The following is an 18,925-nucleotide window of genomic DNA, read 5'->3' on the forward strand; positions in this document are numbered from 1 at the left end:
CCCCTTTTTAAACAGGGCAGCTGACCCGGTTAAACACGGCCCTCCTCTTCGCCAGTTCTGCTCCAGTCTCGGACCCACTGCGCCTTCTCTTCCCAGATACATTCCTGGTCTGCCTCTCCCATGGGAGAATCTTCTCCTTGTCCAGAAAGCGGTGTAACCTCACCGCCATCGCCCTCGGTGGCTCGCCTGCCTGCGGCCTCCTCATCGGCGCCCTGTGCGCTTGGTTTACCTTCCGGGGCCCAGTCAAAGGTCCCCCTCCCCCAACAGTTTCTCTGCCATCCTTGTCGTGGACATCATAATAAAGACAAATTCCTCGAGGTTCAATTTAAGGAAATTTATTTCCACAAATATATTTGCGGAGAGATAGTGTTCCAGCTGCAAAGCCAGTGCACTGCACTCTGAGATTCAATTGAAGAATGCATATCTTTATAGTCTGAAATAACAGCTTGAAGTAAGCAGGCATGTTTATATTAAATAGACCTTGGAAAGTAGGCAAGATGAAATAAGTAGTACGTATGTTCTTCCCCTTGGCTAAAAACAATTCAAGTACGCATTTTGTTATCTTTCGGAGGACAATGTGTTTCATAATAGGCCGAGACCAGAATATTAAGCAGTATTTTGTTTATGTTACCTGACCTACTTATTTTAATCCAAAAGCAGTGTTGAACTATAGTCAAGCATTTCCCAGCATGCTTCTAAATTGGTTTATGTTAATTTCCCTTCCACAATCTAGCCACGTACACTCTGGCCTTCAGGCATCCCAACGATCCTAAGGTTTTGTTTACTGGAGCATTTCTCCAGATCCTCCACCTTCTCCTTCAGCCTCTTTTGAGTCTCCCGCATCACCCCCAACTCGGCCATTAACGAGGCCAACTGCTCCTCGTGCTCTCCCACCACCTCTTCCACATTCTGGATCACTCGACCCTGGGACTCCAGCCTCTGCTCCACTCTGATCCCCAACTTAGTTCCTCCACCACCTTGGCTAGGTCTTCCAGGGCCCTCTTTCTTCTGTTGGCAAAACTTTTCATTGAGGAACTCTGTCAACTGCTCCGTCGACCATTGGGTGGGCAGAACAGTCCCCTTGCTCTCCGCCATCTTATCCTGTGGCGCACCATGAAGACTCTCCTGTTCTTTTGTTCTCGCCCCACTTCTAGTCCGTGGATCCATCCACCAGCCACACAAGAGGAGTAAAACCTTCCTCAGGCATAAATGCTTCACCCTTCATGTGGGAAAGACCGAAAAAAAAACAAATTGAATGGGAGCCACCAAATGTACGACTACTCACTCCATGGCCGCCACCAGAAGTCCGGCCTCCCTAAACTTGACGTCGCCCAATCCTCTGCTGCACATGTCCTTACTCGCATCAAATGACATTCATTAGTCACCCCTGTGCTTGCTTGCGAACCTCAGCTTCTTGTTCAACAATGTCTTAATTTTAAGCTTTCGTTCTTGTTTTCTTTTTTTTTTAATAATCTTTATTGTCACAGGTAGGCTTAAATTAACACTGCAATGAAGTTACTGTGAAAAACCCCTAGTCGCCATATTCCGGCACCTGTTCGGGTCCACAGAGGGAGAATTCAGAATGTCCAAATTACCTAACAGCACATCTTTCGGGACTTGTGGGAGGAAACCGGAGCACTCGGAGGAAACCCACGCAGACACAGGGAGAACGTGCAGACTGCGGACAGACAATGACCCAAGCCGAAATCGAACCTGGGACCCTGGAGCTGTGAAGCAACAGTGCTACCCACTGTGCTATCGTGCTGTCCGAGTCCCTCAAATCAAATTACCTTGCCCTACCCTATCTTTGTAATCTCCTCAAGCTTAACACCCCTTCAAGAAGCTTCCCCAATTCTAGCTTCTTGCGCATTCCTGATCATAATTACTCCACAATTACCAGTCATGCCTACAGCTGCCAAGGACCAAAGCTCTGAACATATCCATCCCCAAAGCACTGTCCTGTTTCTCTTGCTCCCTCGTCTTCTTAAGGTTTTAAGATGCTTCTTAAAACCTGCATCTTTTGGTAATTTGCCATAAAATCGGGCTCGTGTCAGAATTGTTTAATATTGTCCCTGTAGAGTGAGTTTATTCTGTGAAAGCTGTATATAAATATGAGTTGTCGGTCATCTTGCTTTTTTAAAAAATGATAGTTTATTGGAGGTTTTTTAAAATATGTATAGAGACAAAAACACATCCTAAAGTACTGCCGGCACTGATTCCACACCCCGCAGTGTAGAGATTACCACCAGATTTGATGAATATCTATTTGGCGAGAACGGAGGATGTACCGAAACCAGCACCCTCGAGGTGGTCCCCGTACATGAGGTTTCTTCCACTCTTCCCCATACTGACACTCTCCTCCATCCACTTCCGGATCATGATAGTATTTGCAGCTCAGTAACCATTTTGTAAGTTTGGGAGCGCCAGGCCTCCCCCTCGTGTTTCCCTCTCCAGGAAAGCTCTCTTGGTTTGAGGAATCTTCCCCAGCCACACAAACCTCAGGATCTGCTTGTTAACCTTGTTAAGAACGATTTAGGTAAGAAAATAGGGGGACTCAACAGGAATTTCAGCAGAGCACCTATTTTTACTGTCTGAAATCTCCCCGTTAAGAACAATGGCAACCCATCCCATCTCTTGAAGTCCTCCTTCATCTCCTCCACAATTCTTGTCAAATGTAACTTTTTGAGTTGGGCTCAGTCTTGTGCCACATGTATCCCCAGATATTGGAAACTCGACCTCGCCAATTGGAAAGGAGGCTTACTGAAACTACATCCTGCCCCCCCCCCCCCCCCCCCCCCCCCCCCCCCCCAGTGCTAATCTGGAATACCTAACTTTTTGCCATATTGAGCTTGTATCCCAAGAAGATGCCAAACTCTTTCAGACTCTCCATTATCCTACCAAGGCACTCTGCAGGATTATACAGTAGGAGGTCATCTGCAGAGAGGGAAACCCGGTGTTCCAGTCCCTCCCTTACAATACCACACCATTCCCGAGGGGTCTGGAGAACCATCGCCAATGGCTCAATCACGAGGGCAAAGAGCAATGGAGAGAGTGGGCAACCCTGTCTCGTCCCATGCTGCAAAGCATAGTACTTAGAGCTGACTTCACTAGTCAGGACGCTCGCCTTCGGGACCTTGAACACCAATCTGACATAGTTTGCAAACCCCTGTCCAAACCCAAAACGTTCCGGTACGTCAAGCAAGTACATAGAACAGTACAGCACAGAACAGGCCCTTCGACACAATGTTGTGCCGAGCCTTGTCCGAAACCAAGATCAAGCTAACCCACTCCCTGTCATTCTGGTGTGTTCATGTGTCTACCCAATAACCGCTGAAAAGTTCCTAAAGTGTCCGACTCCACTATCACAGCAGGCAGTCCATTCCGCACCCTAACCACTCTCTGAGTAAAGAACTTACCTCAGACATCCCTCCTATATCTCCCACCCTGAACCTTATAGTTATGCCCCTTGTAACCGCTTCATCCACTCGAGGAAATAGTCTCTGAACGTCCACTCTATCTATCCCCCTCATCTTATAAACCTCTATTAAGTCACCTCTCATCATCCTCTGCTCCAAAGAGAAAAGCCCTAGCTCCCTCAACCTTTCCTCATAAGACCTATCCTGCAAACCAGGCAGCATCCTGGTAAATCTCCTTTGCGTCCTTTCCAATGCTTCCACATCCTCCCTATAATGAGGTGACCAGAACTGCACACAATACTCCAAATGTGGTCTCACCAGGGTCATGTATAGTTGCATCATAACCCCACGGCTCTTGAACTCAAGCCCCCTGTTAATAAATGCTAACACACTATAGGCCTTCTTCACGGCTCTATCCACTTGAGTGGCAACCTTCAGAGATCTGTGGACATGAACCCCAAGATCTCTCTGTTCCTCCACATTCCTCAGAACCCTGCCGTTGACCCTGTAATTCGCATTCAAATTTTTTCTACCAAAATGAATCATATCGCACTTATCAGGGTTAAACTCCATCTGCCATTTTTCGGCCCAGCTCTGCATCCGATCAATGTCTCTTTGCAGCCTATAACAGCCCTCCACCTCATCCACTACTCCACCAATCTTGGTGTCATCAACAAATTTACTGACCCACCCTTCAGCCCCCTCCTCCAAGTCATTGATAAAAATCACAAATAGCAGAGGACCCAGCACTGATCCCTGTGGTACACCGCTGGTAACTGGTCTCCAGTCTGAAAGTTTTCCATCCACCACCACCCTCTGTCTCCTATGTGATAGCCAGTTACTTATCCAATTGGCCAAATTTCCCTCTATCCCACACCTCCTTACTTTCTTCATGAGCCGACCATGGGGAACCTTATCAAGCGTCTTACTAAAATCCATGTATACGACATCAACTGCTCTACCTTCATCTACATACTCAGTTACTTCCTCAAAGAATTCAATCAAATTTGTACGGCAAGACTTACCCTTCACAAATCCGTGTTGACTATCCTGAATTAAGCTGCATCTTTCTAAATGGTCATAAATCCTATGCCCACTCCACCTGGTCAAACGCCTTCTCCACATCCATAGATACTGCTACTTCCACCCCCTTTTCCACCCCTGTAGGCATCATGATCACATCCAATAGCCTCTTTACATTTGTCGATAATAGCCTACCCTTAACAAACTCCGTCTTGTCTTTCCCAGCCACATTCTCAAGTCCTGTAGCCAAAGTCTTTGCCAGAAGTTTCATGTCAGCGTTCAGCTGTGAGATCGCCCAGTAAGACCCACACTGTTTGGGCTCTTTGTCCCTCTTTAGGGTGAGTGAGATAGATGCTATCTCACTGTGACAGAGTGGGGGGAGCTCGCTCTCTTCCAGCGCTTCATTATACATCCGCACCAACAAGGGGCCCAGCAGCGACCCAAATCACTTATAGAATTCAGCTGGAAATACATTTGGGTCGGGACTGCATCGACCCCACATATTCCCATCACCTTGTGTAACCCTACCGGCCCCCAGCCCCTGCGCTCCTGTCTGTCCCACCCTCAGAAACTCCAACCTATCCAGAAAATATCTTCCCTCGATCCCAGTTGGAGGTTCTGACTGGTATAGTTCCCAATAAAAAAAATCTCAAATTTCATTCATCTCCTCCAGGTCTGTTGCCTCTGCATATATTATTACCAACATCTTCCCAGATCTAAAGCATGATTGGTCTAGCTCGGAGTTCAGAACTATTTTATCGTCGGTCTCTCCTCTCTCTCCTCTTTCTCTCTGGAAGTTTGTGTTTTCTCCCATGTCTGCGTGGATTTCCTCCGGGTGCTCCAGTTTCCTCCCACAGTCCAAAGATGTGCAGGCTAGATGGATTTACCATGATAAATTGCCCCTTAGTGTTCAAAAGGTTAGGTTGGGTTATGGGGATAGGGTGGAGGCATGGACTTAAGTCGGGTGCTCTTTCCAAGGACCAGTGCAGACTCGATGTGCTGAATGGCCTCCTGCACTGTAGGGATTCAATGAAAACATTGTCATAATCCAGTCTGACAATGACCATGGCCTGGATGAGGATTTCAGCACAGATGATGATATGGAGTTGGAAGCGGGTATTCTTTTGTGACGGAATGGAAATGAGATGGTGTAGCCACCTAAAATGGCTGATTCCCTATTAATTTGGCCAAAACCCGATTTAAAATGGCTCACCAAAAAGGCTGATGGGAAAAGCAGCCAACAGGACACAAACGGACAGCTGCAGACAGAATAGCATATTCGACTCTGGGGAAGTCGGCCCAGATCGATACTCAAGACCATTAGCAGCACATCAACCCAGACATCTGCAGTTTAATCGGCTATCCCTGGGAACAATTGCAACATATTAGCAATTGAATGCCGGGCCAGACCTGTCGGTGCCTGCAGTGACCGAAACAAAGACAGGTGAACGACCACCCCCCGATCGACGAATCGCCCTGTTATTGGACGTATCGAACCCAGTGATTGGGAACAAGTCCAATCACTTGGGACTCAGGGTCAAGGGCCGCCCCGAGAGGCGGGAAACCCCTGGGCCCTATAAAATAAGGGGCCAAGTTCAGATCGCTCTCTCTCTCCCTTCTTCGCCTGCTCGCGACCTTCGCAAGAACATCGACCAGAAAGCGTAAGTTTGACTCCAGCGATCGCTACCCGATAGCGACTCCTAGCCATCGACCCGTATCAGCCTTTTTGAATCCCGCGGGCCAGATCCGATTCGACAAGCCATTCGTTTCCCTGACCTGGTGGGCCCTTCCTAAAGTTAAGTATTGGCCAGTAGTGATAGGTTTCTATATAGAGAGTAGCATTATTGTGTAAGCATTACTTGTTGTATATAATAAATGACCGTTGATTTCAATCTTACTAAGCGGTGTGCTGACTTATTAATCATAACTCGAGCTTGAACCACGTGGCGGTATCAGAAAGATACCTGGCGACTCATGAGCAAAGGTGACATAATCAGAGGTAATAAACTAAGGCTAATAAGAGCAACAATGAGAAGCTCCGCTCCAAGGCAGAGAAGTTGCTGAGGTTGTGAATGTTCTTGTTTCACCAGAGATCGTAGCTGTGGAAGGTGGAGTGGGGTAGCCAGCTGAGGTTAGGATGATGATTGCTTGGAAAATAAATACTTGCAGTGCATTTTATTTTTATTTTTTTCTGAATTCCTAACCCAGAACCTTTTGTCCCTTTATTTTATTTATGGAACGTCGCGGACTGAGCAGCACAGAAATGAAAAGGCCCTGCCTTGGCATCAAGCAGACCAATTTTGAGAAATTTTAAAAATAGTTGTGTGCCATGGAGTTAAAAAGTCTTTAGTGGAGAGAAATTGTGATGGATAAGTATAGAGCTCTGACAGATGGTCAATAGTTAATGTTTAAACACCGACCCAAAATGAAAGCATGAAAAGCAACAGCAAAGCCAGCTCATTGGCACTAAATGTTCTTCTATTTGAATTCCAGGTTTATGTTGAAGTGAACAAAATGGCAGAGAACAGTGAAGACATTCAGAAAGCAGCACAAGTATTCTTCAAGAAGCTGGAGGGAGGGGACGAACAGACTTTGTCAATGTGGGAGCAGTTCAGGTCCATAAGCATTGAAGAATATGAAAAGATTTATCAGGTGTGAAACATTAGCTTACAATTATTCCAGCTGACACTGAGGCCATGATTGAATCATGGTCTGGAAATGTAATCCAGTGCCCATTTTAAAGTCATACATTCTGTTACATCCTACTTAAATATTATTATAATTAAATTGGACAAGTGAGAGCAACTTTGGAAACTGTATCTCAGATGTACAGAACTAAGGAGCTGAGAAAATTGGAAGAACCGCAGAGGATCTAATGTCGACCGGGTGTAATTACATCAATTTACTTAAACAATATGCATTATAAATGTGAACACAGGAATTTATAATTGAAAAATTGCCCCCCCCCCCCCCCCCCCCCAAAAAAAAAACACAAAATCAGATTTGACATTTACCATTTCTTTCCATCTTGATGCTACGAGGATGTTGCCAGAATTAGAAAATTACAGCTTTGAGGAAAGATCAGATAAGTTGGGGTTGTTCTTGGAGCAGAGGAGGCTGTGGGATGATTTGATTTGGAGAGGTGCAAAATTTTAAGGGACCTGGATGGGAAGGGCCTATTTAACTTTCGCAGAGTGGTCAGTGACTGGAGGGCATGGATTTAAAGTGGTTGGTAGAAGGATTAGAGGGGGGACTAAGGAAATTATTTTTCACCCAGAGGGTGCTAGGGGTCTGGAATTAACAGCCTGAAAGGGTGATCGAGGCAGAAAACCTCATTCATTTGGAAGGTATCTGGATGCTCACCTACAGGGCTATGGACCAAATGCTGGAAAGTGGAATTAGGCTGGGTGATTTGTTTATCGGTTGGTGTAAACACGATGGGCCAAGTGTCCTCATATGCTTTGATTCTATACTATTGCTGCCCTATACCCAAAAGTGCTCTCTTTGGAAGTGAACATGGTACACTAGAGAAACACCAACTGCTCGAACCAGGCAAGGTTTCTAACCATGAAATAGCGGATAAAGAAATTAGCTTTGACTCGGACAAGGCTGAAATGTAATATATGTGACTTGGAGAAACCTGATTTTTGATCATGTCCAAATGTAATGACTCAATCTGGGGAAATACGTGAAGGAGACAGCTGTTATTCTCCATCGTTGCATTGTCAACAAAGGTGTGGAGACTTGATTAACCAATATTAAGTCATAAACCACAACCTTGAATTCCTAATATCTGCGATGATGTGAAAGTTGTAAAGCCAAAATCAAATTTTCCTTACGAATAGACTATGGGCGTCAGAAGAATAGTTGACGTGGATTGTATTTGGCAGTGGATTTGACGTGGATTGTAGGGCAGCACGGTAGCATTGTGGATAGCACAATTGCTTCACAGCTCCATGGTCCCAGGTTCGATTCCAGCTTGGGCCACTGTCTGTGCGGAGTCTGCACATCCTCCCCGTGTGTGCGTGGGTTTCCTCCGGGTGCTCCGGTTTCCTCCCACAGTCCAAAGATATGCAGGTTAGGTGGATTGGCCATGATAAATTGCCCTTAGTGTCCAAAATTGCCCTTAGTGTTGGGTGGGGTTACTGGGTTATGGGGATAGGATGGAGGTGCTCTTTACAAGAGCCGGTGCAGACTCGATGGGCCGAATGGCCTCCTTCTGCACTGTAAAAAAAATTCTATGATTTGCATACGTCTGAGTATAAATCACCCACCTCCCCCAGCCTGCCTAAGGAGAAAAGGTTTTGGGGGGGGGGGGGGTGGGGGGGCGGCGGCAGGTGATGTACAGAGGTTAAATTAGAACTGCTAACTTTGCTCCGTCCATTTTCTTTTATACTTTTCACTCCTCTCTCCTGAAAATAAAGGAAGAATATAGTAGATAGTAAATGAAGGTTTTGCCTCTGATAGATTTATCAATATCATGAACCAATCCTTCATTTTTTTTTTTTAAGTGTTTTTATTGAGTTTTCACGTTTTGTATTTCACAACTCGTATGTTATACCACACTGACGAGTAAAAAAAACAAACACAATGACACAACAAAAATGAGCAAGAAATAAAAAGAAATGAAAAGACAGGCAGATAAACATGCAATTGCTTTCAATCCGTCTGTGGCCGTGTCCCCACTTTGAACTAGGCACCTTTGTTGCTGATCCCAGTTTGGGTCTATTACAGATGTCTATGTACAACTTTAGTCCCTTGTCTCCCTCGATTTCCTTGTGTGTCCTCCCCCGACCCTCCCTTGTTCCCTCTCCTGCCCCTCCCCTATTCCCTCTCCCCCTTTCCGCCTTTATCCCATGACTCGATTGTGTCTCTCTCCCTCCGCCGGCTAGCCAGTCTGCAGGCTTAGGTGATGCTGGCAATCGTCAGCCAGGATTCTCTGGCGGGTGATCAGGGAGGCAAGGGAATCTACTCCCCTCCCCATGAAGAGTTCTGGCTGGTCTGAAACCCTGAAGACCACCACGTTTGGGCATGGCTCCGCCCTCACTCCCCCAGCCCCTGTCATGACCTCAAAAAAGGCTGTCTAGTACTCAGCAAGTCATGTAGATTAGGTTGGCCAGTTCTGCCTGGCACAGTTCACATTCTCCCTGGCACAGTTCACATTTGTCCTTCACCTCCAGAAACAACCCACTCGTTCGGGTTTTGGTTAGGTGCGCTCTGTGCACCACCTTTAGCTGCGTTAGGCTCAACCCTGCGCATGTGGAGGTGGAGTTTGCCCTGTGCAATGTTTCGATCCAGAGTCCTCCCCCTTTTTTTATGCCAAGTTCCTCCTCAGATTTTTCCCTTGTCTCATCCAACGGGGAGCATATCTCCTCCAACAATCGCCGATACAGGTCCCCACAGTTTCCCTTCCCTTGGTTACCCACGTCCAGCAGTTCATCAGCTAACTAATGTCCTCGTTTCTGAGTGAACATCGCCATTTCATACGGAGGAAGTTTGAACCCGTTCTTTATAAATTAATTTATCTAATGTATTGAGATTTTTCTTCAGCGTGCCTTATTGTTTGTTTGTATGTGGTGGAGGGGTGGTGCGTGCGTGTGTGTAGAGGGGGGGGAGATGCGTGCGTGTGCATGGAGAGGGGATGCTTGCGTGTGCATGGAGGGGGAGGAAGCGTGCATTTGCATGGAGGGGGGGAAGCGTGCGTTTGCATGGAGGGGAGGATGCGTGTGTGTGCTTGGAGGGGGGGAATGCGTGCGTGTGCTTGGAGGGGGGATGCGTGCGTGTGCTTGGAGGGGGGATGCGTGCGTGCGTGTGGAGGGGGATTGCATGCGTGTGGAGGGGGGGTGCGTGCGTGTGGAGGGGGGGTGCGTGCGTGTGGAGGGGGGGTGCGTGCGTGTGGAGGGGGGGGTGCGTGCGTGTGGAGGGGGGGTGCGTGCGTGTGGAGGGGGGGGTGCGTGCGTGTGGAGGGGGGGTGCGTGCGTGTGGAGGGGGGGTGCGTGCGTGTGGAGGGGGGGTGCGTGCGTGTGGAGGGGGGGTGCGTGCGTGTGGAGGGGGGGTGCGTGCGTGTGGAGGGGGGGTGCGTGCGTGTGGAGGGGGGGTGCGTGCGTGTGGAGGGGGGGTGCGTGCGTGTGGAGGGGGGTGCGTGCGTGTGGAGGGGGGGTGCGTGCGTGTGGAGGGGGGGTGCGTGCGTGTGGAGGGGGGTGCGTGCGTGTGGAGGGGGGGGTGCGTGCGTGTGGAGGGGGGTGCGTGCGTGTGGAGGGGGGGGTGCGTGCGTGTGGAGGGGGGGTGCGTGCGTGTGGAGGGGGGGTGCGTGCGTGTGGAGGGGGGGTGCGTGCGTGTGGAGGGGGGTGCGTGCGTGTGGAGGGGGGTGCGTGCGTGTGGAGGGGGGGTGCGTGCGTGTGGAGGGGGGGTGCGTGCGTGTGGAGGGGGGGTGCGTGCGTGTGGAGGGGGGGGTGCGTGCGTGTGGAGGGGGGGTGCGTGCGTGTGGAGGGGGGGTGCGTGCGTGTGGAGGGGGGGTGCGTGCGTGTGGAGGGGGGGTGCGTGCGTGTGGAGGGGGGGTGCGTGCGTGTGGAGGGGGGTGCGTGCGTGTGGAGGGGGGGTGCGTGCGTGTGGAGGGGGGGTGCGTGTGGAGGGGGGGTGCGTGTGGAGGGGGGGTGCGTGCGTGTGGAGGGGGGGTGCGTGCGTGTGGAGGGGGGGTGCGTGCGTGTGGAGGGGGGGTGCGTGCGTGTGGAGGGGGGGTGCGTGCGTGTGGAGGGGGGGTGCGTGCGTGTGGAGGGGGGGTGCGTGCGTGTCGGAGGGGGGGTGCGTGCGTGTCGAGGGGGGGGTGCGTGCGTGCATGTGGAAGGGGGTACGTGCGTTCGTGTGGAGGGGGGATGCGTGCGTGGAGGATGAGTGCGTGTGGAAGGGGGCGTGTGCATGTGGGGGGGGGAGGTGGAGGAGGATTGCCTGGGTGTGTGTGTGGAATGGGAGTGGGTGCACTTATATTCAACACAGTTTTGTGATCAGGTAACTTGGAACATTGATTAAATTGATTTTGACTTGCTTGCAGTTGATCCAAACTGGGTAGTGTTTTGTGATTTTTATGCAAGGCTTGGTTTTGAAAGTAGTCATTTTAAGTTAGCCTAATGTTTAAATTTGTGTATTCCAATAGCGGCTTGGTGTGCATTTTGATGACTATTCTGGGGAATCAATGTACCAGGAAAAAGCACAGGAGGTACTATGTCTGCTGGATCAGAAAGGTCTTCTCAAGAAAACAAAGTAAGGTTAGACTTCAGTGGTTGTATTTTACAAAAATGTCATTGTAGAACGCTTTTTTAAAAGAAGGTATTAAAACAAGAATGAAGACTGTTGGAAATATACAGCAGATCAGTCGACATTTGAAAAGAGATTCTTTTGAAAAATGAAAATCGCTTATTGTCACGAGTAGGCTTCAATGAAGTTACTGTGAAAAGCCCCGAGTCGCCACATTCTGGCGCCTGTTCGGGGAGGCTGGTACGGGAATCGAACCGTGCTGCTGGCCTGCCTTGGTCTGCTTTAAAAGCCAGTTATTTAGCCCAGTGTGCTAAACCAGCCCCTGGTGGACTTTTCAAAAGGGGTGGACTTTTCATTAGAACTGCAAAAGGAAAGCTGGATGATTTTGCTTGCTTCCAAATGAAGTTACAGCTTGACAGTCCTGGGACATGGGGCTGGTCCTGAAGAAGCCTTGAGGCAGTAAGTTGGAACATCCTAGCAAGATATCAGCAGGTGTTCCCCTAAAGCATTTGAAAGCTGTTTGGAATGAAGTGTTCTTAAAAAGGTATTTAAAACATGTTGGCCCTAATTCATTGTCTTGAAATATCATGGATGGCCCCATGGGCTTGCTCTTGTTTTGTGCTTTGTGATTTTTTTTTTCTCCAAAGCTTTTACATTTAACAGTATTCTATTGGACAATATTTAATTGAGGGGCTGAATGCTTTGGTCAAGGTACCAGATCGTTAGTGACCTCTTTGAGCCTAAGTTTAATTTACAACCTTATGGTCTGTAAATCACCAAGACCACACAGTTCCACCTCTGCAAAGCACTCCCTCCTCGTTATTGCTGTCCCTTCCTCTACTCGTCTATTGCTGTAATCCTCGCCCACGTCTTTAGCGTGGTCGGGCGAAACCCACACAAACACGGGGAGAATGTGCAAGCTCCACGTGGACAGTGACCCAGGGCCGGGATCGAACCTGGGACCTCGGCACAGTGAGGCAGCAATGCTAGCCACTGTGCCACCGTGCTGCCCTTGAAACCTACCTCTTTAAACAGGTTTTTGGTCACCTGTACTCATGGCTGTTGTGGCTCTACATTGCATTTCATCCGATAATTCTTTGGAATGTGAAATGTGCTGAGTAAGTGCCAGTTGCTTTTGGTCATCAAAGCTTCAAATGCAGTCTGATTCTGGTCATTCATTTAACGTTTTAAGACCATAAGACATAGAAGCAGAATTAGGCCACTCGGCCCCATCGACCCTGCTCCGCCATTCAATCATGGCTGATATTTTCTCATCCCCATTCTCCTGCCTTCTCCCCATAACCCCTGATCCCCTTATAAATAAAAAACCTATCTATCTCTGTCTTAAAGACACTCAGTAATTTGGCCTCCACAGCCTTCTGCGGTAAAGAGTTCCACAGATTCACCACCCTCTGGCTGAAGAAATTCCTCCTCATCTCAGTTTTAAAGGATCATCCCTTTAATCTGGGATGGTGTCCCCTGGTTCTAGTTTGTCCAACACGTGGAAACATCCTCTCCACGCCCACTCTATCCAGTCCTCGCAGTATCTTGTAAGTTTTTAATAAGATCCCCCCTCATCCTTCTAAACTCCAACGAGTACAGACCCAGAGTCCTCAGGCGTAACTCATATGACAAGTTGTTCATTCCAGAGATCATTCTTGTGAACCTCCTCTGGACCGTTTCCAAGGCCAGCACATCCCTCCTTAGATACGGGGCCCAAAACCGCTCACAATACTCCAAATGGGGTCTGACCAGAGCCATATACAGCCTCAGAAGTACATCCCTGGTCTTGTACTCTAGCCCTCTCGACATGAATGCTAACATTGCATTTGCCTTCTTAACTGCCGACTGAACCTGCACATTAACCTTAAGAGAATTGTGAACAAGGACTCAAGTCCCTTTGTGCTTCTGATTTCCTAAGCATTTCCCCATTTAGAAAATAGTCTATGCCTAAATTCCTCCTTCCAAAGTGCATAACCTCACACTTTTCCACATTGTATTTCATTTGCTACTTTGCCCAATCTCCTAGCTTATCCAAATCCTTCTGCAGCCCGCCTGCTTCCTCAATACTACCTGTCCCTCTACAGATCTTTGTATCATCTGCAAACTTAGCAACAGTGCCTTCAGTTCCTTCTTCCAGATCATTTATGTATATTGTGAAAAGTTGTGGTCCCAGCACTAGAGGCTCACCACTAGTCACCGGCTGCCATCCTGAAAAAGACCCCTTTATCCCCACTCTCTGCCTTCTGCCAGTCAGCCAATCCTCTATCCATGCCATGATCTTACCCTTAAAAACCATGGGCTCTTAACTTATTCAACAGTCTCCTATTCGGTACCTTGTCAAAGGCCTCCTGGAAATCTAAATAAATCACATCTACTGGTTCTCCATTGTCTAACTCCCTTATTACCTCCTCAAAGTTTTCTTAGTTTTGGCATTTTCCTGACAAGGGCGAGCCATTCTTTACTGCCTAATTACATTAAAAGGAAACTGTTGGCATTATGTTTGTGTGAACCAGACTAAGTATTGTTAACGGGTCCCCTGCCCTGAGGAAAATTAGTGAACTCATTGGTTTTTTTTCCGACAGCTTGGCTCCTTTGGCCCAGGGGCTGGTTTAGCACAGGGCTAAATAGCTGACTTTTAAAGCAGACCCTGGCAGGCCAGCAGCGCGGGTTCAATTCCCGTGCCAGCCTCCCTGAACAGGCGCCGGAATGTGGCGACTAGGGGCTTTTCACAGTAACTTCATTTGAAAGCCTACTTGTGGCAATAAGCGATTTTCATTTCATTTCATTTTGTAATCATCCTGGTGCTAGACTTGTTGAATTCAGATGATCATCCTGCCTTGGCGAGATTATAGGCAACCTCTGGGTTTGCTGGTCCAGTACCTTAACCACTCGGCTATTTCCTTAAACAGGAAGCTGAATCTTTTTCAGATCCGATACAAGGCTTATTGACTGGTGCTTCATATCATTTGCTGAAACCATCTGGTCAGTGATAATCACCTCCCGATATATTTTCCTTTTCCTTTTTCATGATGTGGTGCCAGTTCTTCATTGTGAAGCTATGTTATCTGTCTGTATTCTCCATGTTTAAAGCCATATGCCATTCTTAAGGTTTTCAATCGGGTCTTAAATAAATTCGTTCTCTTGAGGTTTTCCATCTACTTGGAACTAAGGTGACCATAGTGTCTTGAAGTTTCTTCCTCTACTTGTTGACTTGTATTTCTGATATTTGTACACGAATGAAAAATGTCTGCGATAGTGTTTTGCTTCTGGACAACTGACATTGTCTTTCGGACATGGAATAGGCGAACCTTTGGAACAGTAGCACGCCCTCATTCAATCTAGATCCCTCTAGTGGCCACACATTTTCTTATATTTATTACATAGCAAGTAGATCCATTGTAGAACTGAGGAAGGATTGCTGTTGTTTGAGATTACACTTTTGGGGTAAGTGCCGCCTGCTCGGGTCGGTGTGAAAGATCCCACAGCATTATTTGAAGGTGAGCAAGAGAGTTCTCTGATTTCCCATCCAGTTTTTTGCTCTCAGCAACACCCAACAGAAATGGACAGATAAGTTAATTCATGGTGGGATTCAACTGTAGGCATATTGGCTGCCAATGCAGCTTTGTAACAATGAATGCATTGCAAAACTACTTAATTGAGCATGCAGTGCGAGGGGATGTGCGGAGAATGTTATCGGAGCTATATAAAATCATTTCTTCCTTTTGTCACACGGATTTGTCTAGCCCCCCCACACCCCCACACCCCCTCCCCCGGCCTTGAGTGCATAATTTGGGCTGCACTCCAATGTCGTACTAATGAGGTGCTGCACTGTCTAGAGGTGCTGTCCATTAGGTAAGATGTTGAGCTGCCATTCTACTTGCCTGCTCAGGTGGGCTTGCAGGATGATCTTCTACAGTTTTAATAAGCTGAGAGAATTCTTCGATCACCTAGCCAATAAATTAATCATATTTGAAATAAAAGTGGAAACATTAATCACATACAGCTTCCTTCAGGCTCAGGTGATGTCAGGTGCTTTTGTCTGTTCAGGACACCGGGCTGGATAGATACGAATAATCATTCCTCAACGTTATCAAAAACTAGATTCGAAATTCAACTTCAATTTTTCTTTTATTAAAACCAATTTGTGGTCACTTCCTTGTTTGCTACATGACTCACTTTGTTATGTTTCCTTGGGGAACACTAATTGCTCGATCACATCCCCATAACAGTGCAAAGCATTTTACAGTGAGTAAAGTGGTTTTTGACAAAACTGCTTTTCTTTATTCCTTCCTTGAGAATGAAAACTTTATGCTTACAAAGTAATAAAAAGTTATCTCTATACAGGTATTTTTTTTTTCCCTAAAGGCAAGGAACTGGAGTGGTTGATCTTTCACCAAATGGTGATCTCTCTGTTTATGCCAAAATTGTTCGTTGTGATGGGACGTCCCTTTACTTGACCAGGTGAGCTTTCTTTTTCCAATATTAAAGCATTTTTGTAACCCTGCACAAAGTATTGGTGAGATTTCAATATTTATTCATCCAAATGTCCATGTCTGACACTAGACAATTTGATAAAGCCTTTCTTGACAACTGCTCTGGCATTGCTTTCATTTCTGTAGGTTTCCACATTTTTTTTTAGTTTCACATTTAAAGGGATTTAAATGTTGCAATTCTAGTCATGAAGCACCGTTGTCTCTGGTGAAGTGAATCCTGATCTTCACACGGTGAGTGTTTGGAGCCAAGTCTAAATTTACAAAGTCGTGAATAGACTTGCCATAAATGTAATTAAAGTGAAACTCGAAAGTTTGAAGTTGGAAACTTCAGCTGTATCTAAATAGTAACTCTCTGCGACAGCAAGAATGATGGTGTACCAGTACTTCATACCAGAGGGGTAGTGTGTAGGTTGATGTTCACAATAGCTTGCACAGAGGGTTTTCAACCCTAACCATGTCATTGGTTAGCACAATATGGTTAGCATTGGGTGGCACGGTAGCACAGTGGTTAGCACTGTGGCTTCACAGGCTTACATTAACACTGCAATGAAGTTAATGTGAAAAGCCCCTGGTCGCCTGTCCAGGTACACTGAGGGAGAATTCAGAAAGTCCATTTCACCTAACAGCACGTCTTTCAGGACTTGTGCGAGGAAACCAGAGCACCCGGAGGAAATCCACGCAGAGACGGGGAGAACGTGCAGACTCCGCGCAGACAGTTACCCAAGTCAGGAATCAAACCTGAGACCCTGGTGCTGTGAGGCAACAGTTTCATAGAATTTCATAGAATTTACAGTGCAGAAGGAGGCCATTCGGCCCATCGAGTTTGCACCGGCTCTTGGAAAGAGCACCATACCCAAGGTCAACTCCTCCACCCTATCCCCATAACCCAGTAACCCCACCCAACACTAAGGGCAATTTTGAACACTAAGGGCAATTTATCATGGCCAATCCACCTAACCTGCACATCTTTGGACTGTGGGAGGAAACCGGAGCACCCGGAGGAAACCCACGCACACACTGGGAGGATGTGCAGACTCCGCACAGACAGTGACCCAAGCCGGAATCGAACCTGGGACCCTGGAGCTGTGAAGCAATTGTGCTATCCACAAGGCTACCGTGCTGCCCTAACCACTGTGCTACTGTGCCGCTCAAAGCTAGAGAGAACTGGAAATGGAGTCAGATTTATACTGTAGTGGGTGGGGTGGGGGTGGGGGGGTTATGGAGGGGGTATGGAGCGGTGGGCTGGATAGGGGGGCCAGCAATAGGCGGAGATTGACAAAGATGCTGAGGACAGAAGACAAAAGGAATGTAAATGGTGGTGATTAAGACTAAGTAGGTGGCTGATAGTGGCACATAAAGAGTTTGAAATGTGTGAATGGCAGAGCAAAGGTGAGCAGTGTGTCAAAAGGTGGCAGGGAACAGGTGGGATGTGGGAGAGGGGAACAATGGTGAGGGAAAAGCAGGTCTATGGAAGAAATGTTAAATTGATGCAAATAAACGGAGGGAAGGTGGAGGAGAAAGTTCACAGATTGAAGTTGTTGAACTCAGTGTTAAGTCCGGAAGGCTGTGGCGTGCCTAATCGGAAAATGAGGTGCTGTTCCTCCAGTTTGCGCTGGGCTTCACTGGAACATTTGCAGCAGGCCAAGGAGAGACATGTGGACGTGAGAGCACGATGGTGAGTTGAAATGGCAAGCGACAGGAAGGTCTGGGTCCTGCTTGGGGAGGGCCAATGATGTTCTGCAAAGCAGTCACCCAGTCTGTGTTTAGTCTCTCCGATATGGAACTCGGGGAGAGAGAGAGAGAGACTTTGAAACTCTTGATTAATTTGTCATATTGACATATTCAGTGGATCCCTAAAATGAAATGATATTCATTTGCAAATTTGCATCAATCCAATCTTGAAGCAATCGATGGGCACCACGGAATATGTCCAATCACTATATACAGCCATCAACAAAGCAGACGGGCTTGAACTATGGCCTGAATGGTGACGGTATAGAAGTAGGAATTCCAGCTGTTTTGTTCTGTGATCAACCCACACTGACCACTGAGTCACTCTCTGCTCACTGAGACACAAAGGGGGCATTTGAGCCCTGGAAATGCTGAATGGAAAAAACACATCCCTAACATTAGAGAGCTGAATTAGAAGGAACGAGTAAATAAATTCAATGGCATTGACTTGAGTTGCATCAAAAAAATTATGTGGGCTGGTAAATTATATTGAAGAGTTAATTCTGGAACTTGCTTTCAATTTAAAGCTATGCAAGGAGTTGGAGTTCAAGTTAATCAAGGGAAACTTGAGTGTGAAGTCTTCACACAGTAATAAACAAATGCTTATGATGGAGGCAAAAATTCTGAAATCGATTGTCATTGAAACTTTTGAGCATTATTGGATCAAGGCCTAGTAGATGGTTTCCTGATCCGTCACATTATTTAGGATCATAGGTTGCCAAACTTACGCAGTAGTTTGAACATCTGAACAGTTCAGCATGGGCGACAAAACCAAGGCTCCCAAGCTGGATTCAGCCCATTGGCTTTGTGCTGTTCATCAATAAACTGATCACGTGAGAAGTAAGGAGGGCACTCCTTTGAATTTTCCCCATCAGCATGATGGATAACATGTTTGCTCAGCTGAGCATAAGTACATTGTGTACAATCTGTCACTTAGAACTTCTACAGATGAAAAAAATTAGATACGCTTTTCACAACTGACTGGAAAAAATGTTTATGTTCCCAGTT

At 47.2% G+C, this 18,925-nt stretch overlaps 2 protein-coding genes across 4 annotated transcripts in view; one reads left to right on the top strand and one right to left on the bottom strand.

The window, feature by feature from the left end:
* Nucleotides 1–18,925, bottom strand: part of orc3 (origin recognition complex, subunit 3) — a 276,501-nt gene that overhangs the window by 200,765 nt on the left and 56,811 nt on the right. The window lies entirely within an intron of this gene.
* Nucleotides 1–18,925, top strand: part of rars2 (arginyl-tRNA synthetase 2, mitochondrial) — a 126,867-nt gene that overhangs the window by 57,564 nt on the left and 50,378 nt on the right. For all 3 annotated transcript variants that reach the window (XM_072499787.1, XM_072499788.1, XM_072499789.1), the window contains 3 exons: nt 6,933–7,091; nt 11,590–11,696; nt 16,059–16,154. In XM_072499787.1, the coding sequence (XP_072355888.1) occupies nt 6,933–7,091; nt 11,590–11,696; nt 16,059–16,154 (362 nt within the window). The remainder of the gene's footprint in view (nt 1–6,932; nt 7,092–11,589; nt 11,697–16,058; nt 16,155–18,925) is intronic.

This window comes from Scyliorhinus torazame, chromosome 4, assembly GCF_047496885.1.
Source record: "Scyliorhinus torazame isolate Kashiwa2021f chromosome 4, sScyTor2.1, whole genome shotgun sequence".
Lineage (NCBI taxonomy): Eukaryota > Metazoa > Chordata > Chondrichthyes > Carcharhiniformes > Scyliorhinidae > Scyliorhinus > Scyliorhinus torazame.